Here is a 25,466-nt window from a genome sequence, read left to right as displayed (position 1 = left end):
GGACTTACTTGATTGACACCTAAACACCAGTGTTCATCACTGAAGGAAGTCAGGGATCAAAAGCTAATGCTTGGAAGAGTGCTGCTCCCTCATGGTTTACTCTCCTTGCATTCTTACAGAATCCAGGGCCACCATCCTAGGGGTATTCCCTCCCACCATGAACTGGGTCCTCCTATATCAATCACTAATTAAGAAAATGTCCAAGAATTTCCTTCTTCTCAGCTTTTGTCAAGTTCACATAAAACTATCTAGCACAATTGACTCCTTAGCAACTGACATACAAACATATCACCGTTAGGTCACACCCTTTTTTTTTCTTGTTCTCTCCCAAAGTCATGCATTAACATCAGTATCACATTGTATACTGTTTTGAAAACTTACCAAGTCTCAGTCTTTACAAATCCAAACACTTTTAAATTATTCTCTTTAAAAATCTAAAGTCTCTATAAAACCCCAAACTCCCCTTAAAATTTCAATGTCTTGTAACCGTGGTTTCTTGTAAAATCAAAATCAGTTAAATAATTGTTTCAAGAGGGAAGAACACGGGCCCAGTCATAATACGAACAAAGCAAAACCAAAGTCCAACAGTGTAAATCTCAGTATCTGACTTCTGGGATCCAAAACCAGAGTCCAACAGTGTAAATGTCAGTATTCGACTTCTGGAGTCCAAAACAATGCTTTGGACTTCTCCAAAGGGCCCAAATCACTTCTCTGGTCCCACCCTCTACAACCTACACAGCTTGTCTCCTAGACTCAGCCTGGCTTTACACCATAGGCAATGCTGTTTTTGGTGTCCATCCCGTGGCCCTGAAGTCTCCAGAATATCGGGGTCTTCTGCTGCAATTGGGCAGCACATTCACTAAAACAAAATATCACAACATTTTCCTCTTTTTGTCTAAAATAAAAAAGAGGACTATAATTAATATAAGAAAAACTATATACAATAAGTACATATATAACTAATTATATATGATAACTATATGCAATGTATACAGGCAGTGAGTATAGCAACAATGTCTAGTCCATTTGCATTCGACAATTTCAGAGGAAAATACTCCATTATCTATCCTGTCTTGGTGAGTCCAAAGTGTAGTGATATTTTGTTTGTTTTAACTAATCAAGCTTTCTGAAGATAAGAGTGCAGAGCTAAATCACTAGAGGCCAGGCAGTGGTAGCACACACCTTTAATCCCAGGACTCAGGAATCAGATGGTTAGTTCAAGGCCATCCAGACTACACAAAATTGATACAATCTAAAATAGAAAACAGAGTTCATACAAAGATAATTCCAGCATTTGGGATCATATGCCTTTAATCCCAGCACTAGGGAGGTGGAGACAGGAGTGATGTGGCTGGGCAGAGAGGAGCTCAGTGCAGTCTGAGGACAGGACCACCCTTTTGGTCTGAGCATTGGTAGAGGTAAGAACTCTAATGACTGGTCACTCTGCTTCTCTGATCTTCAGCATTGACACCTATATCTAACTCTGGGTTTTTATTATAAATACCAATTAGAATTCATGCTACATCTGGTACACAACTTTTGGGGTACACATTCATGAGAAAGCCCTTTTCCTGTGGCTTTGCAGCCACCCGCAAAGGCTGGAGGCACACACAGCCAGAGTTCTTGCTTTACTGGCTAGGTTTCCCTTTCTTCTCTCCTGGTAGACTACTCTCTATTCTAAATTGCATTACCAACTCAACTCAAAATTATGTTTTTATGTCTCTCAACTTTATACATTACATTTTTTTTGAGAAAACCATTTTTATTATCACTGCTCAGCTTGTGTGTGCAGATTATGTACCAAATGGCCCGATCTTCTAGAGAACATCTACATAACATTTCTTTTATGCTTCAAGAGATGAAAATAACTGTACAAGGTTAAGTACAAAAGTACACAAGACAGCGGACACGAGAAAAATCTATGTATGAGATTTTATCCCACCCGAAGCTTTAATATATTTGAAAAGTAGAATTCATGAACTAAAAAATATTGTCCTTCTATAGTCCTGTCAAGTTTAATGGAAGTGGGTTTAACCTGATTACAACACTAACACCAGTATCACTGATCTGATATTTACAAAAAAAATCGTATTTTTCAATAAATTAAAGTCAATGCAACACCCATGCAAGCTAGAATACTAGCTGTTTGGTGAACAAGGACCTGACATCAGAACAAGTCTATAAAGTCCCAAATTGTTATTTTTCAAACTGTATCCATTCCACGCATTGAAGTGGTGAAACCCAAACCCATTCCTCTTTGTGTGTGGGTTTGTGATCTTGCCATTTCATACTGAGCATCAAGATTTCGAAAAACTTCTTCTTGTTGCTTCAGAGTCTTGTAACTTTCTTCATCAACTGAGCTACAGCCAGCTTCATCTTCACTCTTAATGCCCATTAACTTCCTAAATTTGACATTTTGGTCCTTGTTTCCAAAATTCAATTTTTCCCATATTTCAGCAGACTGAGATTTGTCGCCTTCTTTCTTGCCTTGCCAGAGCATTTTCCTCTTTTTTTCTTGCTCAGCAAACTTCATTGGATTCACAGCAGCTGGGTTATAGTAGCTAGGTACAGCTATGCCGGTCTCCGCCAAGGCTTTAGCTTGCCGGGCTGCCATTTGAGCTGCCATAGCTATCTGAGGAGTCACTTGTGTTCCTGACGCCAACAGAGCAGCAACATTGAGAACAGAACCCCCAGTGGCTGCAGCTGCTGCAGCCATTTCTTGTTGTTTTTGCTTTTCAACCATTTCCTTTTCCCATTGTTCTTGTAATTTCTTTGCCCTTTCCAACCTCCTAGCTAAAGCTTCCTGGGCGTCCATTGCTGTGTTTCTACCTCTGAAGGGAGGTGGACTAGGTGTCCGGCTTAGGCTTCTGCTAAATCTCCTTGGTTTTTCAATTCTCTTCTTTCTATCTCGACTTCGACTCCTTGATCTGCTCCTGCTTCTAGTCCTATGCCTGTGTCTGGATCTTGATCGGGAACGTGTTCTAATCCTTCGTTTTCTATCTCGGCTTCTAGATCTTGACTTCTTCCTGTCTCTGCTTCTAGATCGAGACTTTTTTCGATCCCTACTCCTGGACCGAGACTTTTTCCTCTCCCTGCTTCTACTTCGATGGCGCCTTTCACGAGACCTAGATCTTGAGTGACTTCTGCCTCGTGATGACTTCCTTTCCTTGCGTTTGTGTCTGTCCTCACCATTTTCAGATGAATTTAATCGCTCTCTTCCTTTGTCAGAAGAATGTTCTTTATCATTGTGCTCCTCGGACTTATGTCTCTTAGAGGATTTATCTTTGGATTCATGTCTTCTTGCCTCTTTGCTCCGGCTCCGGCTCCTGTGTTTTCTTCCTTCATTATCTGATTTTCGTTTTCTTTCTCTTGACCTTGACCGTGACCTTGAATAGTGATGTTTTGAGGTTCTAGGAGAAATAGATACATCTGACTGCTCTTTTTTCTTTTCTCTATCCGGGGATGTCTTTTCCGGGGCTAGTCCGTCTCTTTCTGTATCAGTAGCCGCCATTGTTTCTGAATCCCGGCCACAAAGGCGGCGCTTCTGCTGGACGCGTTCAACAGTACCGGCCGCCCCGAAGCTTCGCCACAGACTAGATCCCTAGCGCGAGAGACTCGGATGGCACAAAAGGGATCTATACATTACATTTTTTAAGTGAATTTATTTTCTGCATCTAGTAAACAAGAAAAACTACAAATACCTAATCTTCAACAACCTCAGAGACCCAAGAAGGAAATAATATTTACTGAGTAAGCAGGAAGTGCAAGCATTGCACAATCATACAGAGATCTAACTTTCTCTGTTGTAATTGTTTTCCATTTTTTAACAGAGGAAATTACTCTTTTAACCAATTCCTCCCTTTAAGAATTCCCAGTTTCCTCACTAAATCTGCCGACAATGAAGATGAAGATGTGAGGCTGATTGCTGCTGCATAGAACAGTACAAGCCTGACTGAATTTCAAGGCGGTGACCTAGTTTGGCAGCAGCCAGAGAAGGGGGCCCAGGGAAAGCCCACCAGGAGAGAAGAAAGGAAAGCCTAGCCAGTAGGGGAAGGACTCTGGCTGTGTGTAGCTCCGGCTTTGCAGGTGGCTGCAAAGCCACGGACAGATGGCTTTCTCATGAATGTGTACCCCAAAAGTTGTGCTCCAGAATTCATTAGCATGAATTCTAATTGGTATTTATAATAAAAACCCAGAGTTAGATATAGGTGTTAATGCTAAAGATCAGAGAAGCAGAGTACCAGTCATTAGAGAGTTCTTACTTCTACCAATGCTCAGACCAAAGGGGTGATCCTGTCCTCAGACTGCGTCCTCAGACTGACTGCCTCAGACTGCACTGGTCCTCAGACTGCATTGAGCTCCTGTCTCCTATTTTATATTCCTCTCTCCGCCCAGCCATATCACCCCTGTCTCCACCTCTCTAGTGCTGGGATTAAAGGTGTGTGATCACAGAAGCTGGGATCACCTTTGTGTGAGCTCTGTTTTCTCTTTTAGATGGATCAGTGTAGTCCAAGGTGGCCTTGACCTAACAGAGATCCCTCTGCTTCTGTCTCCTCAGTCCTGGGATTAAAGGTGTGTGCCACCACTACCTGGCCTCTAATGGCTTAGCTCTGCACTCTGATCTTCAAGAAGCTTTATTTGTTTAAACACAAATTAATATCACTACAGAAAGGGTTTATTTGGCTTACATTTACACATCACTGTTCATCTTTGAAGGCCAGGCCCTGGTGACTGGAATTGATGCTGAGGTCATTGAGGAGTACTGCTACTGGCTTAGACCTTATGGCTTGCTCAATCCTGTTTTCTTATAGAATCCAGGACCACCAGTTTAGGTGACCCCAATGGGCTGGGCCCTCCCCCATCAATCACTAACTAAGAAAATGCCCAATAGGTTTGCCTACAGCCATTTCTTATGGAGGCATTTTCTCATTTAAGGTTCTTTCTCTTCAGTGACTAGCTTTTGTCAAGTTAACATAAAACTAGTCAGCACAGAAGGCCCGACTTGTTGCTGAAATATTCTGAAAATTCAGTTCATAAGTATCCATTTTTCCATTGATATGCAGCACAGTCTACAGCACAGTCTATTTTGACCCTTTTTGGGAGGCTGGAAATTCCTGTCTTTGATTCCTTTATAGTACTACCTTAGAATACCATAAAGTACAGTAAAGTTTGGTCTGAGATTGGAGTCAGAAGTTATAACTACAATTGTTATCTCAGTATACTCTTTTAGAAAAACTTGTTTTCAGTTGAGGGTCTTAACTTTCTCAGGTTCCATTTTAAAACTGTTGGCTAATATTTTATATTTATAAAACAGGAAATATTAAGTACTTCCTGAATTACTTCATAAGTTTCAACCTTCAATTTAGTATAAAATAAAAGGAGGCTGTAGTCTGCAAAACCGAGAGAAACGATTTAAGAAGCTTACTTTGGATGGTCCAGGACCTGCAAGCTACGTTCGACCTTATCCTGGGACATTGTGCACCAGGAGCAGACAGGTACTCCACACTAAAGAACATCTGCAATGTGTCACTTTTTAAGTTATGCTTCTAATAACTTTTAAATAGCATAAAAAGGAAATCCTAAGCTGTTTGTCTGATGTTGAAAAAAGAAAAAAATACTTATTATTTAATATTCATTTAATTATAAAATAAGTATAATATTAAATAATTTTTATAAACTGTAGTTTTTAACTGTATTAACATCGTACTTCCTTCTTTAGTCTTTTTTCTTTTATGATTGGGGATTGGACCCAGGGCCTTGTATGTGCTAGATAATTAATTCAACCTTTGAGTTACATCATTGAGTTCCTTTCTTATTCTCGACTATTCTGTAACTACAATACATGCACTGACCAGGAAGAAGAGAGATTTAAAGCCTGGTCATCTATCTAGTTTACATTTTTTTAAATATTTATTTATTTATTTATTTATTTATGTATACAATATTCTGTGTCTATGCCTGCAGGCCAGAAGAGGGCACCAGACCCCATTACAGATGGTTGTGAGCCACCATGTGGTTGCTGGGAATTGAACTCAGGACCTTTGGTAGAGCAGGCAATGTTCTTAACCTCTGAGCCATCTCTCCAGCCCCTCTAGTTTACTTTTTTTAGTGACTGTGTGCAAATACCTGTTAACAAAACAATAATATTAGCATGCTTCCTGGGCTGAAGGTGTCACCTGGTATTGGAGGGCATTTACCCAGCCTGTGTGAGGCCCTGAGTTCTTTCTTTAGAACCACACAGAACAAAAACATGATTCCTTGAAGGAAGAAAGCTGACAATTGAGATAGGGGACAGAGGTAGTTGCTATTTCAAGACAAGATTTCAAAAGCGACAGATGAGTGATCATGCATTGAAATGCATAGGGATCTAAAGGCTGCTGCCTGCTAGAAGACAAAGGGGACAGTGGAGTTTGGAGATGAGCCTTGACGAGTGCCATTAGAACATGTATTCTGCTAGTCCGGATTTATCCCATGCTTTTCAGACCCAGGCCAGCTGGCCTTGGTGAGTTCCCGATAGAACATCCCCATTGTCTCAGTGTGTGGGTGCACCCCTCCTGGTCCTGAGTTCCTTGCTCGTGCTCCGTCTCCTTCTGCTCCTGATTTGGATCTTGAGATTTCTGTCCAGTGCTCCAATGTGGGTCTCTGTCTCCTTTCATCGCCTGATGAAGGTTAATATTCATGAGGATGCCTATGTGTTTGTCTTTGGATTCACCTTCATAGCGGACAATGAGGAATACTGAGAACTCAAGAACAATCGCAGTGGGTTTTTGATCCTACTGCACTTACTGCCTTTGGGGGAGCCTAGGCAGTTTGGATGCTCACCTTACTAGACCTGGATAGAGGTGGGCGGTCCTTGGGCTTCCCACAGGTCAGGGAACCCTGATTGCTCTTGGAGCAGATGAGGGAGGGTGACTTCATCAGGGGAGGGGGAGGGAAATGGGAGGCGGTTGCGGGGAGGATGCAGAAATCCTTAATAAATAAATAAATTAAAAAAATAAAAAAACAAAACAAACAAAACAAAACAAAACAAAAGATAGAACATGTATTCTGGGAATGGAGTGCTTTATGAGTGACACAGAATTGTTTTTTATGGAAGGCAAAGGAAGATTATTTTATTTGAAGTGACGAATTTCTGTAAGAGAGTCATAGATACTGCATTTGGAAAAATAAATTCATGTTACAGAATCAGTTATTTTTGTACCAAAGCCATACACTGTTGAAATAAATAACATTATTTAATGTGGGCTTGGCCATGTTTTTATTAAGAGGGATTATATTTTTATCCCAAGTATTTCACATAGCTCAAACTAATCATATTTTCAACAGTTCTGAGAAAAGAGCCCTTGTATTTTAGGATTAAGGTCTTAGTTGAATAATGTCAGTGCAGAGGTGAGACTGAGTTTTCTTCATGTGTAAGGACAAGATAAATGTTCATTTACTGATTGTCAAACATTGCTGAATGACCATGTCTGTCACTTAATGAACATAATGCTAGACATTCTTTATTACATAGAAGGGAAATTCACAAGAAGCACAGTTTTAGTAGGGGGCAACATTTGGGACAATATAGCTGATGAAATACTTTAGAGCCATAATAAAAGGATCACCAGTATCCCAAAATGAAAGGATCTTTGGAGGAGTAGAAGAATGATTTCATTTGGTGCTAAAGAAGAATTCCCATGGTGGTTAGAAACACTGTATTCGTGGAACAGCACTTGGGTCACAGACTGCAGTGTGTATTGGCAGGGTAGGCTGAGGGAAGTGCAGTGTTCTGTGGACTGGGAAGTACAAGATCTGAGAGACGAACATGAACAGAATCTCCAGGAAGGAACGGCTATTGTTTTTGAAACCTTTGATGTGTCCTTTTTGAGAGTACTGAATAGAAAGAAGACTGTTTAATGCATTCTTGTTTTAATTTTGTAATTTTTTAAATGCCACTGCTTAGCTGATGTCTCTAGTGAAAAGCATCTCTAGCAGTGCAGCTTTTCTGTTGTGTGTGACATGTGTGCAAACACCATGGCATTCATTTGTTTGTCCAGAAAATACAGTGATCAGCATAATCTCACATTATTTTACTCTACACAGCTAAATCCTTTAAATGGCCATGTTTTGTTTGATATATACTTTTAAAAAGTATATACCCTTATACTTCTGTTTATTTTCCATGGAAGTAAAAGCTTTCCAAAAAAGCTCTCACTTAATATAAAGATTGTCAATTTTGCCATAGTCCTTTCAGAATTAAAGCCTACATTTTATTATTTATTACATATTTACACCTGATGCATACCATAGGTATAAATGGGGTTGATTCATTTCCATCCACTTTAGCGTCATCTCATAGACATTTTTCTGCATTGTAGCCTGTACAGTTAGCACATGTGTACAAGTTACAGGTCATACGCAGATGGTCAAGAGTTGCAGGGAATGAAGGCTGGAAATGTTACTAAATGAACTAAAGGAAAGAACTCAGGATTATTCTGTATAGTGGACACTCTCATAGTGTCTGATGTTGCTGCAGCAATGCCTTGTGTTATTTATCATTTTTAAAATGAGTACTTTTTGCTTTACTAAGAAAGATAAATAGCTGACCAAGTTAAGAGTAAATCCTTAGCCTGGTGGTGTGGTGCATGCCTTTGATCCCAGCACTCAGGAGGCAGAGGCAGGTGGATCTCGGTGAGTTCAAGGTCAACCGGGTCTACAGAGTGAGTTCTAGGACAGCTAGCACTGTCACACAGAGAAACCCTGACTTTAAATACCAAAAACCAAACCAAAACAAACCAAAACAAAAAACAACAAAAAAGTAAATCCTTGGATTTTTATGGTGGCTTTAACAGTGTCTATGACTTTAGATGTGCTAAAGTTTGAATGCACTCCTTTAATAAGACATTTTTTTGGTTAATATTATATACTTCATTAAGTCTATATTTAATGATTGCCTTTAGTAAATTATAATATTTTGTTCTTATTCTTTCTTCTTGTCTCTGAATAACATAAAATGTCTTCCTTACAAACATTTTATGTTTAAAGAAAATTTCTAGGACACCTGCAGTTTTCAGGAGTATTGATGTTCCTTCAATTCCCTCTCCTGGAAAGTCACATGGCTATCATCTCAATGACGATGACAGTATCAGGAAGCGCATACCACCTGCCGGTGATGACACAATAGGCCCAGCGTACTACAAGCCTCAGTTTGTAAGTAGCAAACGTCTGATGGACGACTGCTTACTGTTGTACGTTTCATTCATGCGACAGCAACTGTTAAGTAACAGTCAGAACACTGATTTTCAGTGGCTGTGTACTGCAGAATTTCTCTTCCTACATGTGTGCTTGCCTCTGGCTAGCAGAAGAGAACAGAGAAAATGGATGAAAGCTTTTTAGGCCAGGCTTGGAAGCTAGAGCTCAATGATGGCTAATCTTAGCCACCTGGAAATCTGGGGTGTGTAGTCGGACTCCACATTCAGTAAAAAGGAACAGTGGCAGCTACTAGTTTCAGCCCTGTGTACAGATGAAGTGCAGACTTTCTCCCTGCTTTTAAAGGCAGTCTTGCACACTTTATTTATAAAAGTTTTATTTGAGAATGTGTCAGTCGTTCTCATTGCAAAAATTAGTGTAAAAAAGAAAAAGAAGCTTCTGTGATTGAAATACCAAATATGGTTTATCAGGTCCATCTCTTGGAGATCTTAACTGTCAGTATAGTAAGTTGTCAAAATTTCATTCAGCCAGTTGAAGTACATGATTTGTTCATAAAACATATAATGAGCCGGGCGGTGGTGGCGCACGCCTTTAATCCCAGCACTTGGGAAGTAGAGGCAGATGGATCTCTGTGAGTTCGAGACCAGTCTGGTCTACAAGAGCTAGTTCCAGGACAGGCTCCAAAAACCACAGAGAAACCCTGTCTCGAAAAACAAAAAACAAAACAAACAAACAAACAAAAACATATAATGAATATAAATAGTAAGTATGATTTTACTCAGTGACAAGGCAGAAATATATAGTACTCTGATATTACTGTATTTTTATACATTTATTGGCTTTGGGAGAAGGAATCAGAGTGAGGAAATGATAGAAATCAAGTCTAGACCTGAGGAAAGTTGAAAGATCAGCCTTTTCATGATTTTACTGCCCGCACTCTCATACAGTATTCATTTGTTAGGATCAAGTACTCCAGAAACTATCTCGTTTGTGAACAGACACATCCTGAGGAGTTTGAGGGTATTAGATGCTTTGAAATGTTAAAAACTTTAAAATATTTCATTGTAATTTATTAACATTGTCAAACACATACTGCAGCAATAAGGACAGATATTAATGCAGCCATCATCTAGATATGACAGATGCTACAGTTTTGGCAGGAGTTCTCAGTGGGTTACAGAAAGAGAAATAATATGTCTGCCCAGTTATCACATATGGATGACGTCAAGTAATGGTCTTATCTTCTAATTTTGTTTCATATAAACTTACTATTTTTCCCTTTTGAATTTATAGGTATTTTTGGAGAGGTACTTTAAGTCTATGTAGTTACCCTATTTCTTGTCAAACTGTCCCTGGAAATTCTTCATCTACAAGTTTTATCATCTACTAATGATATTTGAATGTTTTAGTGTGATACTTATCAAATGTTGGCTTTCTGACTGCATCTTCTCTATAATGTCTGTTTTTGGCACTTTTAAAATATTTTAAAAGAGAATTTTAGGTTCATTCTCACTTATGTATTTATATCAGATTCATGCATTTCTGTTTTCCTTAAAATATTATAATTTCTTTATGGCTAGAAACCAAATATGAGTGAGTACATTCCATGTTCCTCTTTTTGGGTCTGGCTTACCTCACTCAGGATAGTGTTTTCTATTTCCATCCATTTGTATGCAAAATTCAAGAAGTCCTTGTTTTTTACTGCTGAGTAATACTCTAATATGTATATATTCCATACTTTCTTCATCCATTCTTCCGTTGAAGGGCATCTAGGTTGTTTCCAGGTTCTGGCTATTACAAACAATGCTGCCATGAACATAGTTGAACATATACTTTTGTTGTATGATAGGGCCTCTCTTGGGTATATTCCCAAGAGTGGTATTGCTGGATCCATAAATAAAGGACAATGAGTTTATAATGCATGTTCCTAGAGAAGCTAAGTAAGAAGGTGAACCCAAAGACAAACACATAGTCATCCTCATGAATATTAACCTTCATCAGGTGATGAAAGGAGACAGAGACAGAGGAGCACGGGACAGAAATCTCAAGGTCCAAATCAGGAGCAGAAGGAGACGGAGCACGAGCAAGGACCTCAGGACCGCGAGGGGTGCACCCACACACTGAGACAATGGGGATGTTCTATCAGGAACTCACCAAGGCCAGCTGGCCTGGGTCTGAAAAAGCATGGGATAAATCCGGACTAGCTGAACATAGAGGACAATGAGGAATACTGAGAACTCAGGAACAATCGCAGTGGGTTTTTGATCCTACTGCATGTACTGGCTTTGGGGGAGCCTAGGCAGTTTGGATGCTCACCTTTGGAGACCTGGATAGAGGTGGGCGGTCCTTGGGCTTCCCACAGGTCAGGGAACCCTGATTGCTCTTGGAGCAGATGAGGGAGGGTGACTTGATCGGGGGAGGGGGAGGGAAATGGGAGGCGGTTGAGGGGAGGATGCAGAAATCCTTAATAAATAAATTAATTAATTAATTAAAAAATATTATAATTTATTACTTTCGTTGTTTATTTTTGAACCTTAACTTATCTCATATTTTATTCTGGGAAGTCCCTATACTTTGCTACTGTGTCCTTTTGAAATGTCATATCACCTTGCACATTTGGCAGGTCATATCACTTCTTCCCTCCCCAGTTTCTCATTAGCCATTTCTTTAAGAGACCCTGTTTTCTTCGGTAGAGATTTGATCGTATCATTGCTTTGAAGGCACCTGAGGACAGAGTTAGAAATGAATAGTTAAGGCTTACTACCACTAGCTTTGAGTCTGACCTTATAAATATACTTCTGTTTACAGTCTGAAAACATAGCCTTTCTAACTTGTCCCTTTTTCACAGCAAAGAACCTGACTCTCCTTACCCCAATATATTTACTTATTATAATGCTGTGATGTAATGAAAATATTAATGGTTTTAAAATTGATAACTGAGAATAACAAAGAAAAACAATCTTGAGAAGATTTAAGCTTTTATTTGTAGGTCTTGAACTACTGTACTAGCAAGAGGTAGAATAAGGAGGTGTAGGTTCATTCTGGACTTGAGGGTTTGATGGTATAGACCCATGTAAGACTGCTTTGCATTGCTACTGGTGGAATATCTGTTCATTTCTGAAGACAAATTTGTTTCCAGTTTTTTTGTTCAAGTTTGTTTGTTACCTCACAAATGTGGTAACCTGTAGCACTTCTCTACATTATGCTTTTGAATAGCCAGTGGTTCATTGAGAAAACAGGCAGAAACAAAAGTTCTTAGAGTCAAATGAATGGAAAAACACAACTTACCAGAATCTTTGGGATATACCTAAGACCCCCCCCCCCAAGAAGAAAGTTTATGGCTATGACTGTTTATATTAAAAATTCTGGGTGCCAGTGAAATGGTTAGGTAGTTAGAGGTGCTTCACACTAAGCATGGAAAGCTGAATTAACTCCATAGATCCTTTGTGGCCGAAGGAAAGAACCAGTTCCTGAATGCTTTTCTCTTATCTCCTCATGCACCATGGCATACATATAAATATAAATAAGTGACAATAAAATAAAAGATATTAAATAAATAGCCCAATATAACCAAAAGAAGGAGAAAGAAAAGATTCAGATTAAATAAACTGGAGACAAGGGAGCTGTAGGGATGACTCAGTGGTTAAGAGAGGTCTTGTTGCCTTTCTAGAGCTTTCTAAAGCAACTGCCATCATTAGGTAGCTCAGGGTCATCTGTAACTGTAGCTCCAGGGAATCTAACTCCCATTTATAGCCTCAGTGAGCAACTGCACATATGTGCCCCTGCGCACACGAGCGTGTACACACACACACACACACACACACACACACACACACACACACACACAAATGCATGCATACACATGCATAAAAATAATAACTAAATAAGATTAGAGATAGAAAAGAGAATGTAATCACAGTTTCTCATGAAATCAGGACAATCATTAGAAGGTACTCTGAAAATTGCCTTTGGGGGCCATATTGTTGTGAATGAACTGCACTGCCACCTGAGGCCAAGTTGATGTCTGTGGTTCAGGCTACTTCTGAAGGCCTTGTCTGGGTCCATGTTCCTACTGCAGCCAGGTTCTGTGCTGTTGCCAGAAATCATGTGGAAGCCCATGACTTGTGTAATTTGTTTGCTGTAAAGAGCAAGGAAGCCACTTTTGCAGTGATATCAATGATTGTAGTCACACAATTGAGAGGGAGAGACATCGTAGGCTTCTGTGACAAACCCTACCTTCCAACCTACCCTGTGAAAGTGTAACAGCCTAAATAAGAAGCCATTGAAGAGAACTCTTAGGGAGTGTGATAAGGATGCTGACGTTAACTATGCACAGTTGATGGCTTCTTGGGGAGGTGGAGGAATGACAGGCCACTGAGAGTTTGACCATATTCCAGTGAGTATATGGATAACACAAATTGGACTTTTTATTTTTTTTTAGTTGGGAGGAAATGAAAGGATTGGGAAATAAGCATGATCAGGGTGCATGATGTAAAATTCCCAAAGAATCAATTAAAGGAAACCACAGAAGAAATAAATTCCTATACCTATGTGATCTAGCAAAATTAGATCAAGAAGATATAAACAAACTAAAAGACCTATGACAGCGTGGTGGTTTGAATAGGTATGGCCTCCACTGACTTATATTTGAATACTTGGCCTATAAGGACTGGCACTCTTAGGAGGAGTGACCTGTTGGAGTATGGCCTTGTTGAATGAAGTATGTCACTGTGGGGGTAGGCTTTGAGGTCTCATATGCTCAAGCATTTCCCAGTGTGTTCACTTCCTGTTGCCTGTGGATCAAAATGGAGAACTTACCAGCACCATGCCTGCCTGCCTGCTGCCTTACTTCCTGGTATGGTAATAATAGACTAAACTGTTGTCCTTTGTTCTTAATTGTTGTTGCTTTTTGAGCTATGGCTGTCCTAGTCAGCAACTGTAGTTCTGCTGCTTCCAGCAATGGTTAGGCTGCAAGAGCCATAGCTTGAGGAAATTCCATTTCCTCAGGCACACACTCTTTCAGTGCTACAAAGGGAACCTATTTAAATTTCTGTCTCTCTAAAGAACTCAGTATTCAAAGGTTGAGGTAGAATCCTGCTCTCCAGAAAGGCTGAATAGCAAGCAGCTTACCTAGCTCACAAACTTGCTTCTCTCAAGAAGTTCTCATGCTTCTCGTGGCCTTCTTAAAAACCCCTTTCCACCTGCTTCCTCCCTACAACTTCCTGTCAGCTAGTTGCTGATTTCAGCCTTCTGACTACAGGTAAATTTTATTTAATCAAACACATCTTTGCATCATTAAACAAATGTTCCGGAGCATAAACAAAAGTAATATACCTTAAAATAATATTCTACAACACTAAACCTCTGAAACTTGTAAGGCAGCCCCAGTTAAATGGGTTCCTTTATAAGAGTTGCTGTGGATATGGTCACAACAATAGAAACCCTAACTAAGACAGCCAATAAATAAGGTTTAAGACACCATCATCATCAACAACAAAAAGTACACTTCTCTAACCCCTCAACCAAGAAAAGTCAGGGTTCAGATATGTTCCCTGCTGAATCTTGCTAACCTTTCATAGAAGATGGAATATTTCTCCAAGTGCTCTATAAAATAAAAAATGAAAGAACATGACCAAGTAAAAGATATCTATGAAAAAATGCCTGTATATAACATTGTGCTAAATGGGGACAGATTGAGAGACTTTCCTTTCAAATATGTGATGAGACAAGTATTTTTTGTCTCTCCACTCTTAATCAATACAGTGTTCAGTGTCTTACTTAAAACAAGACAGGAAAGAAATAAAAGGTTACAAATAAGAACACAAGGTGTCCACATGTAAAATAACCAAGTCAGGCCATCTCTATCACCTTTCACAAAAACCAGCTCCAAGTAGATCAAAGACCTAAATGTAAAACCCCAAAACATCAAAAACTGATAGAGGAAAACAGGCAGTGCCTTATGGGATATAGGTGTTTCTTAAGAGAGAACTTTCTGAATAAGGAAGACACTGTTTGCCTAAGAACTAAAGCCAGCAATTGACACGTGGGTTTTAGAAAACTGAAATCAACTGGGTGATGGTATTTTACAGATTTGGGAGAGACAGCTATACATGTGAAATAGGATTAATATCCAAAATATATAAATACCACAAAACACAAAGAGCCAAAGCAAATGACCTGTTAGTAAGGCTGGCCTGGGACGCAAACAGAGAGTTCTCAAAAGGAGAAAAAAAATGGCTAAGAGATATCTTGAAAAATTATCTTTCGTAATTAGGGAAATGTATGTTAAAACAACTCTGAGTTTTTAATCTTACTTGAGTCAGAATGGCAAACATCATTTGAACAACAGATAACAGACGCTGGAGGGATTGTGGAGAAAAGATAATCCCCTTTTTCTGTTGATGTTACCTGTAAACCTATCCAGATACTCTAGAAATCACTGTGGAGAATCCTCACAAAGCTAAAATTATATGACCCAGCTATGTATGTGTTCAAAGGACTTGAAATCTTTCACATATGCTTGGCCAGCCATACTTATTTTATTTCTTCAGAATTTCTTACAATATATTTTTAAAATTTTAGTTAAAAGATAATTAGAGCATTTTCCCTCTCCCTCCTCCTACCTGTGTTTCATTGGAATTCACAGTTTACTCTTCTTTAACCATTGTTACATATATACATACTGAATAAACATATAAATATAACCTGCGGCATCCACTCTGTGTTTCCTGCATGTATATATTTCTAGGATAATCAGATGGGGCTTTTCCCTGGGGAAGACTAATCTCCCTCTCTCAGTAGTTGTTAATTGCCTGTGCCTCTTCATCTAGGGTTGGGGCCCTGTGAAATTTCCCTCATCTATGTTGGAATGTCAACTGGTGTTGGAATTGTCCAGTTCTTTTTTAGGAAGCCATGCTGCTGAGGTTTTATGGATACTGCTTCCCTATCATAGCTAAAAGGCACAATCTCACAGCAGATTTCCTTGTTTTCTGGATTCTGCCATCTTCCATATCTCTTCAATGATGTTCATTAATCCTTGGGTGGAAGAATTTTGTGGTAAACTATTTCTTTGTTTTATAATAATTTGTCATATATTAGCAAGATACACGTATTACTTATTAGTAATGCTTTTAAGATTTTTCTAGATTCATAATATTTTTTCACATGAATAATTAATATACCGACTTATAAGCTTTACTTCTGGTCAAATTATTCATAGAAAACAAGAAAATTATTATAATAGATCATGGATAGACCCATTTTAGTAGATGACCTATTTTAGTAATCATTGAGTCATTCCCACTAATAATTTACTGGTCTACAAGTATAAATATAATTTAATTAAGCAAGCCATATAAAAACTTAAAGGCATCTTTCTCTGTATTTAGGAAGATTCAGTAAAGCTCAGTTGCAAGTTTATTGGATAGTCTGAAATTTGCATCCTGCATTTGAGAGTGGGTGAAAGCTTGGTAGCAGAAGGTACCATTTCTTCCTGCTTCTGCAGAAAACAGATTCTGACACCGCTGTGTAAATAATACTGTAGCAATGCTCAATCAAATCATATCGAAATTTCTGATTTTTCTTTGCAGTTCTTTTTTATCCTTTTTGGGGATAGTACTGTATTTAGTGTCACTGTCCAGGTAGGAACACAATGAAGCATTAGCAAAATAATATAATAGATGGGTAATTATTGTGCATTTTTCTAATGAATAAGTCATATCTCCTGAAGGTATATGGTAAAGCTTAGATAGAGAATTGTTTTATAACTGACAAATGATATATTTCAGCTAAGTTTATCTGCAGAGAAATTCTGTATATAATTTATTTAGTAAAACATTTTGAAAGATAAAGCACAGCCTTTCTCACTTCTAAGTAACAGCTAGAGATGTATTTCTAGATCTTCTTTTCCACAAGGAGGTTGGAAGTGAAATCACGCTGCTGACCTCTGAGCCGCCACAGAGCATCCCATCCGTCTTCATCTGATGCACCTCAACACTTCTCATTCTCCACAAGTCTATTTCCACATTTAATGATGGAAAGATGAGGGGTGAAAGTCCCCTCTTCATCCATCTAATTGTCAGTCAGAGTGGCAGTCAGTAATTCTTTTTCAAATTTCATGAAAGCATTCACTTAAAGTGTCACAGCTCTGTGCTGAGTTTGCTTCAATTAAAGCATATTTTATTGGTTGGTAACTTTCCACAGGGACAGTGACCTTGAAATTGGCATTGGCAACAATTCTTAACATGAAAGCACGTGTGATTGAGGATTAAATGTGCATCAATTTATCCTTTGGGTTTTGCTTTTTAAGCCTTTCAAGTTAAATTTGAGACTAAACGGTTACCGAGTGCCATAGAGGCTAATGAGCTGCTTGGTAGCTGTTTGTTCACATGGTTTAAGTGTGCCTCTTACTGTTCATATGGGAAAATTATTTTGCTAGTGCCTTAAATTTTGTGTGTGCCTGTGTGAATGTATGTATGCATATATAAAGGATTTCATTATGAATTGTTCAGAGGTTGAACTGTAAAATCTCAGTATTGAAGAATGCTTCTTGGACACATTTCTACTCAAGTTTCTAAATTGTGTTGATACAATCCTTCGTTAGGTGTGTAGCTCCGTGATAGAACACTTAAGTAGCACATTTAAAGACTTAGGCTTAATTCCGAATACAGTAGGATGGTGGTTGACAGAATTTTTTTTCCTTAATGTGTAGCCCTGGTTGGCCTGGCAGTTTGCTATGCAGGTCAGGCTGTCTTCAGATTCTCACAGATCTGCCTTCCTTTGCATCTCAAGTGCTGGGATGAAAGGCCTGAGCTACTTCACCTCATTTATGATCTTTGTAAGGTTAAAAATGTGATATAAAAGTTTTAACTTTTTATACATCTGTAGGCTAGGGTGAATGTATAAGATACGTTGCTGTGTTCAGTACAAATATCTAAGATAATCAACACGGCCATATTTTTGTACTAGGACATGTCTGTATGATTATGAAGTTTTGCTTCATTTTTAATTATAAACAAAATGCAGCGTAAGTGGGAAATGATGGTTTTCCTATCATCAGAATTTACCCTGGATTTTCAACTGGCTTCTACCCTGCCTTGGATGCAGAGCATTCTATGTCCAGCATATCTACATCTGGGTTTCTCAGGAGTCATGTTAGCTACTGAATAACTGTCACAGTAATGGATGCTTGTGTTTAAGTGACCCTTTTTAGTCACTTCAAAGGGATGATGATGCCAAGGAGACACCATCAAGCACTTCCTCCAGGTGAAAGGTGAAAGTTACCCTCATAATATGGAGTTTGCAATAGCTTAGGATTAATGTACTTTCAAATAAAAGCTCAAAATTTTAGTTAAAGAGTTGACATTAGTTTTTGAGAACATAGCCACTATTAAGCCATTTTGAAGAACTTTAAAGTAATTCACGTAACCTTGTTTTAAGGCCTTTAGATACCTTTCCTTATTTCCTTTTGTGTTAAGTTTTCTTATTTTCCTTTTTTGCTATCCCTAGGAGTCCCATAGCATGGCAGCTCATTCAACACACACACACACACACACACACACACACACACACACACACACACACACACACAGTATTACAGAGCTTGGTAGACATCTCTTTCACTTTTTATTCATAGACTTTTCTTTCAAGGATCTGATAAGTGGCTGAGATTCATCATCATATATCAATTGGAACCCCTACTTTTAATGACAATAATAACAATATATCTTCCTTTGATGTAATGCTTTATAGGACTCCTTCACCCATCACGCATGATGTTAAGGCTGAGTGCCCACACTGAAGAGATGATGACTCTCTCTTTGTGTTGTAATTTATAAGAAGGAATCTGTAGCTCAAGTAATTCAAGTATAGTGAGATATAAACAATACTAAAGTCATTCCAGAAGAGATAAGAATGAATCCTTTTTCCTTGCTCGTGCTCCGTCTCCTTCTGCTCCTGATTTGGACCTTGAGATTTCTGTCCGGTGCTCCAATGTGGGTCTCTGTCTCTGTCTCCTTTCATCGCCTGATGAAGGTTAATATTCAGGAGGATGCCTATGTGTTTGTCTTTGGATTCACCTTCTTATTTAGCTTCTCTAGGAACATGAATTATAAGCTCAATGTCCTTTATTTATGGCTAGAAACCAAATATGAGTGAGTACATCCCATGTTCCTCTTTTTGGGTCTGGCTTACCTCACTCAATAGATAGTGTTTTCTATTTCTATCCACCGCGAGGGGTGCACCCACACACTGAGACAATGGGGATGTTCTATCGGGAACTCACCAAGGCCAGCTGGCCTGGGTCTGAAAAAGCCTGGGATAAATCCGGACTAGCTGAACATAGCGGACAATGAGGAATACTGAGAACTCAAGAACAATCGCAGTGGGTTTTTGATCCTACTGCACTTACTGCCTTTGTGGGAGCCTAGGCAGTTTGGATGCTCACCTTTGGAGACCTGGATAGAGGTGGGCGGTCCTTGGGCTTCCCACAGGTCAGGGAACCCTGATTGCTCTTCAAGCAGATGAGGGAGGGGGACTTCATCGGGGGAGGGGGAGGGAAATGGGAAGCGGTGGTGGGGAGGAGGCAGAAATCCTTAATAAATAAATAAATTAAAAAAAAGAATGAATCCTTTTATTTATATAACAGCACATTTCCTGGTGTTCATCAAATAAGAGGACTTCTAGCCTTCTGTAGAATTTCGTTTCCTGGGTCTTTCTTGAAGTCTTTGAGGGCTCTCTTCTGTGCTTCCTGTGCACTATTTGCAGTGAAAACAGCTTCTGTCCCACCAGGCCTTGCAGTCTTTGCCAAATGGTGCTTTCTGTTGATTATTATAACCAGTGTGATCTATCACAGCCATGACAATGCCCATTTTATATATTATTGGTATTATGCTCTATTAGAAGGGGCTCCAAAATAATACAGATTTTTATCAATGCTTATTTATTTATTTTTATTTTTATTTTTGTTTTTTCGAGACAGAATTTCCCTGTAGCTTTAGAGCATTTCTTCGAACTAGCTCTTGTAGACCAGGATGGCAGCTTGTTATAGATTAACAGTGTGTAAACAAGCAAGATATTCTTTTACTGGCAGGCTGCCTTTTTGTAGTTATGAAGAAAGAACCAATCACTTTATTAATTATCTTGAAAGGCAATATTATAAGGAATCTTAAAAGAATTACAAATGTAAACTTTTACACATGAAAAATAATCAGTTCTACTTTAAATCTTTAGATTTATTGATGAGATTTAAACTCTTCAATAGTTTCTCATATTGAAATTAGGGTTACAGTACCAGGCATGAGGACAGAAATGGGTATAAGGAATTAATCACCACTGTTGGTCATCAAGCAATCCTAGCAAAAATGCACATCAGCCAATGATAGTCAGGTTGCTTTCTTCTTATTCCCTTACCTTAATGAGTTTCTCATTCAACTATATGCTTTTCTAAAACTTTGTCTTCTCGGGTTTTTCACCTCAGCTATTTAACAAAAACATTGTAGTCTAACTTTAAGTTATTTTCAAAGCCTTGTTTCAGCTGTGATGCACTCTGAAACTTGTGAACACATCTCTCAACATTAAGGTTAAAAGAATTTAAGCTAGGTGGGCTACTAAGACTCAATTGTTTTTCTTAATCATCACCCTAAGTCACAGTCTATAACGGTGTAAACGAATGCAGACAGATTGTAAAAATATATATAGCTTTAATGGCGAAATAGACTTACAGAACCACCGTTCCTGCGGAGACCAGGAAAGCAGAAAGGGACGGCTGGGAGCATGCTTGCCAAATTTATAGGCAAACATTAGCCTGAGGCGAACACGCCCCCTAAGGGGCGGGACTTATCCCTACAACAGTCTATATGGCTCCTCAATAGAAACTCATATGTTCTGTGTGACACTCCCTTGTTTTGTTTTTTTTATCAACAAAACTATTTAAATTAGCATTATTATTATCAATTAGACAGCACAGTTTAGGAAGAAATCATCTTCATAATAATCAACAGGTAAAAGAATGCCCAGTAGAACAGGGTATTTCCATGAGATAAACACACTACGTTACAGGCAGTGGAGAATCTCTCCTTACCCATTCACACCGTGCCAGATACCGGAGAAATACGTCAGTGGCAAACATAAAAAGGCACAGCAGAACAAAAGACATTCTGCAGTCTGTGGTTCACCCATCAGGAATTTTCCTCCTGGTGGGCTGATACAACTTCAATTGACCTGCTGTTCCTCTGATATGGCCACCAGCATGTCACTGAAAGCCTACCCCAGCATAGGTGACAGCTCATGAAACCTGGAGTGCTCTGCCAGCCTGAAAGCAGTTTAACAGGGTTGGAGAGTGTCTCGGGCAGCTCAGGTTATGTAAACTCTTTCAGGCAGTTCTGCTGGTCGCAGTTTCTTCTAGATGGTTTGTTTCATCTCTGCCTATTCCAGGCAGCACAGCTTGTCTGAGTGTTTCTCAGCAATCCTGACTGCTCATATTCACTTTGGAAAGGAGGGACCCAGTGAGTCTGTTCAGTTTCAGTGACTTCCCAAAGCTATTGAGTTGTTTACTTCTTGAGCTTAATGAGCTTCCCTGCAGAAGAGAGTGTTAGAACATCCTGTTGTTTTCTTGCCGCTTCAGAAACATCCTGTATCTTTACAAGCTTCCCCCTAAGAACCCCTGCCGTTTTATCTCTCCTTTAACACCCTGTGTCTTGACAAATTTTTCTCTAAGATGCAAAGTTTTAATCTCAGAGGAAACTGCCACACAACAGCTGGTGACTCCATTTTTCCACATTCAGCTCTTGCGTCCAGATGCGGTGGCTTCTTTTTGGATTCTGTCACAGCATTTCAAAGCCTTTGAATGTTGCTTCTCTCACCAGAAATCACTGACTATTCATTACCAAAAATCCAACCATCATCCCCAGCTTCTGCCTTTCAGAAATGTTAACAGAGGTCAGCTGCAGCTCTTCTCACATGCTGTGGGGCCTTGTGCATGTTCTGGAACCCATTAAAGTGTGTGTGTGTGTGTCTTTTATACAACTCTTGAAGTCTAGGTGAGAGCCAATAGGAGTTTGAACTGAAATTGTGCTTTGTGGTACTAGCATTTCTATTTGTTGCACTGATAATGTTTGTAATGATAAATGATAGTTTATTACAATGTGTTTAAATAGTAAATCACCTAGAAAACTTGATACACTGTTTTATGTAGTTAAACTATGTTATAGGGATTTATTCAATATATAGTAATGGTTTTAGTAATTCAATCTTATTTTAAACTATTTTATGGTCTGGAGAGATGGCTCAGGTCTTTGAGAAAACCAGGTTCATTTCCCAGTACTCATGTGGAAACTCACAGTCATCTATAAGTCTACTTTCAGCTCCAAGAGATTCAATGCCTTTTGTGGTTCCTCAGGAACTGAATGCATGTGGTACACAGACATGGATGCAGGCATAACAACAGATATATAAGACAAGACCCCCATAGTTTACAAAGACAGCTTTTCAGAGAAATCAACAATAAGTAATATAGAATTTATTGCCTACCTTCAGTTAAAACAGTATTGCTAAAAAAAATTTAAGTGGCTTGTTTCTTATAGGATTTATTTATTGCTAATTTATTTATTGAGTGTTTTGCCTGCTTGTATATATGTGCTTCACATTATTGAAGTCCCCACAGAGGCCATAAAAGAGAACTTTAGATTGCAGATGGTTGTGAGCTGCCATGTGGGTACGGGGGACTGAACGTAGGTCCCAGAGCAGTACTGCCCTTAATCACTGAACCATCTCTCCTGACCGCTTAAATGATTTCACTAAGAAGACTATAGCACAACAAGAGAATAGAGCCTTTGGAAGGGAATTCCCTATTTTTACTGCATTATATTTTCTTGTTTTAGTTACTGAGAAAACCAGTGCTTTAACTTTTTGTAGTTCATGCTTAAGTTTGATATCTATTCTTTTTTTTTTTTTTTTTTTTGGTTTTTCGAGACAGGGTTTCTCTGTGGTTTTGGAGCCTGTCCTGGAACTAGCTCTTGTAGACCAGGCTGGTCTCGAACTCACACAGATCCGCCTGCCCCTGCCTCCCAAGTGCTGGGATTAAAGGCATGCACCACCACCACCCGGCCTTTGATATCTGTTCTTATCAATGTTAAAAAAATGTTGGTTGATTTTTTTTCCTGACATAAATAATGTAATGGTGTGTCCTTTCCCTTTAAGAGACAAGGCCCCTCCCCCGTCCACCAAGGCAAGCTGATTTTTCAGCTTCCAGACTGAGTCCCCTCTCTCTCTTGAAAAGGCAGCTTCTGTCTCTCCCCCTTCTCCCTACTTCTCCTCTCTCTCTCTCTCTCTCTCTCTCTCTCTCTCTCTCTCTCTCTCTGTGTGTGTGTGTGTGTGTGTGTGTGTGTCTGCCTCTTTCTGCTCTTCCCCCTTCTCCCCTTCCCTTCCATAACCCACTAAATAAATATCCAACTTCACTCTGCAGGGTGTGCCTATCCATCTGGGTCTCTCATCTGCCATGTGGCTTCCTGCCTGGGACCCAGCTGCCTTCATGGCCTGCTATGGTCTTGGGACCCGCTGCCTGTTGCTTGCCACCACTTGGGAACCTGCAGCATTTTACTTAAACCATTACAAACAATTTCTTTGGTATTAAACAAATGATCCTATACTCATATATTAGCAGTATCATGAACTAGGATAGTATTTAATTTGTTATTACCTACTTGTTATTCTTATAAAACTACATGAATATATTTTTAAATATTGTGTAATTAATTGCCTGAGGTCTCTTGGTTTTATTGTATTTTCTCAATCTGTTTAATTAACATATTATATATATATATATATATATAGTATATATATATTTTTTTTTCCTTTTTCTAAATACTATGTTCGACCTCTTTCCAGAGGTGGAACTGCTCTTCATTGTTCTGGAAGCATTAAATTGCCAATGTAGTACTAAGAGCAAAGTGTTCATCCTGGCTCAGTGTAGAGTAATATTAGAGGCAATTCTCGGAGAATCCTGATTGACATATGAGACAGATGGGTAGTATTCAGCTTAAAGAGCCCTGGTTTTACTGGTGAAACTTCTTTGACTAAGGATATTCTTGCTATGTAATTAGACCTCAGTCAAATTTGACAATATTTTTCAATTTGCCTCATGCTCTTTTTCTTATTCTTTCTCAATTTTAGGATTATCCTAAATCGACTTTGAAATACAAAGGTGTACATTTTGGCAATGCTACAGGAAGACAAGAATTGCTCAAATATTCAGGTCCTGGCCCTGGACAGTATGATATCATCCAGTAAGTAAAAATAAATAGCAGTTGGGCATGGTGCTACACACCTGTGATTCCTGCATGTGGGAGGCAGAGAAAGGAGGATTGCTGCAAGTTCAAGACCAGAGTGGGTTACATAATGATTCTCAGGTCCTCCAGGATTACTTAGTAAAACCTTGGAGAGGGAGTAAGAGTGGAACAGACTTCTTAAACATCATTAATATAGTTGCTGACTGTAAAGTATTGTATTAGTTCAGATGAGGTTATCCTATGTTATCCTATTAAGAAAAAGGAAAATTAGCACAAAAAACTCTAAAGAGTATTATATTTTGGAATGATTCTTTTTTTTTTTTTGATTTTCGAGACAGGGTTTCTCTGTAGCTTTGGTTCCTGTCCTGGAACTAGCTCTTGTAGACCAGGCTGGCCTCGAACTCACAGAGATCTGCCTGCCTCTGCCTCTCAAGTGCTGGGATTAAAGGCGTGCGCCACCACCGCTCGGCTTGGAATGATTCTTAAGAAAGCTATTGCCTTCTTATGAGCCAGATTCTATCAGTTCTTTTTTATACATTACATCATTTAGTATTCACAAATCTCTTTGTTGTTACTATTATTTACATATTTTATTAGTAAAATCCAAGCATCAGAAAAGATTAAGTAACGTGTTCAAGCTTATATGTCTGTTTAAGTATCAGAGCTAGACTTTAACCGAGACCTGTTTGAGCACACATCCCATGTACCCAATCAGTAAAACGTACTGTGCTATGTAAAATAGACAAAAGCTCCTCAATATCTTAAAGAAGGTGGGTCAGACAGAATTCTGTATCCTTTGGCTTGTCTCCATTCTCTGACCAGAACACTGGGAAGATATTCTGAGCTAGTGAGACTCATGACTATGGCATTCTTTGATATAAGAATGAATGGCTGTGGTTGGTTTGGAAAGGAGCTGACACATAATTACCAGCAGGGATTAGCTTTATTAAGAGAAAGGGTCCTGGACCATTATCATATCTTGAGATGAGA

At 39.0% G+C, this 25,466-nt stretch overlaps 2 protein-coding genes across 2 annotated transcripts in view; one reads left to right on the top strand and one right to left on the bottom strand.

The window, feature by feature from the left end:
• Stpg2 (sperm tail PG-rich repeat containing 2) overlaps positions 1-25,466 on the top strand; it is a 365,571-nt gene that overhangs the window by 6,275 nt on the left and 333,830 nt on the right. Inside the window, exons 3-5 of the mRNA XM_075978987.1 lie at positions 5,367-5,495; positions 9,028-9,192; positions 24,361-24,473. Of these exons, the coding sequence (XP_075835102.1) occupies positions 5,367-5,495; positions 9,028-9,192; positions 24,361-24,473 (407 nt within the window). The remainder of the gene's footprint in view (positions 1-5,366; positions 5,496-9,027; positions 9,193-24,360; positions 24,474-25,466) is intronic.
• Positions 1,742-3,625, bottom strand: LOC142854855 (arginine/serine-rich coiled-coil protein 2-like). Its single transcript, XM_075981233.1, has one exon. It carries the CDS (start codon positions 3,509-3,511, stop codon positions 2,204-2,206), a length of 1,308 nt encoding a protein of 435 aa, XP_075837348.1. The 5' UTR covers positions 3,512-3,625; the 3' UTR covers positions 1,742-2,203.

This window comes from Microtus pennsylvanicus, chromosome 7 (assembly GCF_037038515.1).
Source record: "Microtus pennsylvanicus isolate mMicPen1 chromosome 7, mMicPen1.hap1, whole genome shotgun sequence".
Classification (NCBI taxonomy): domain Eukaryota; kingdom Metazoa; phylum Chordata; class Mammalia; order Rodentia; family Cricetidae; genus Microtus; species Microtus pennsylvanicus.
This window is presented reverse-complemented; position numbering and strand designations above follow the sequence as displayed.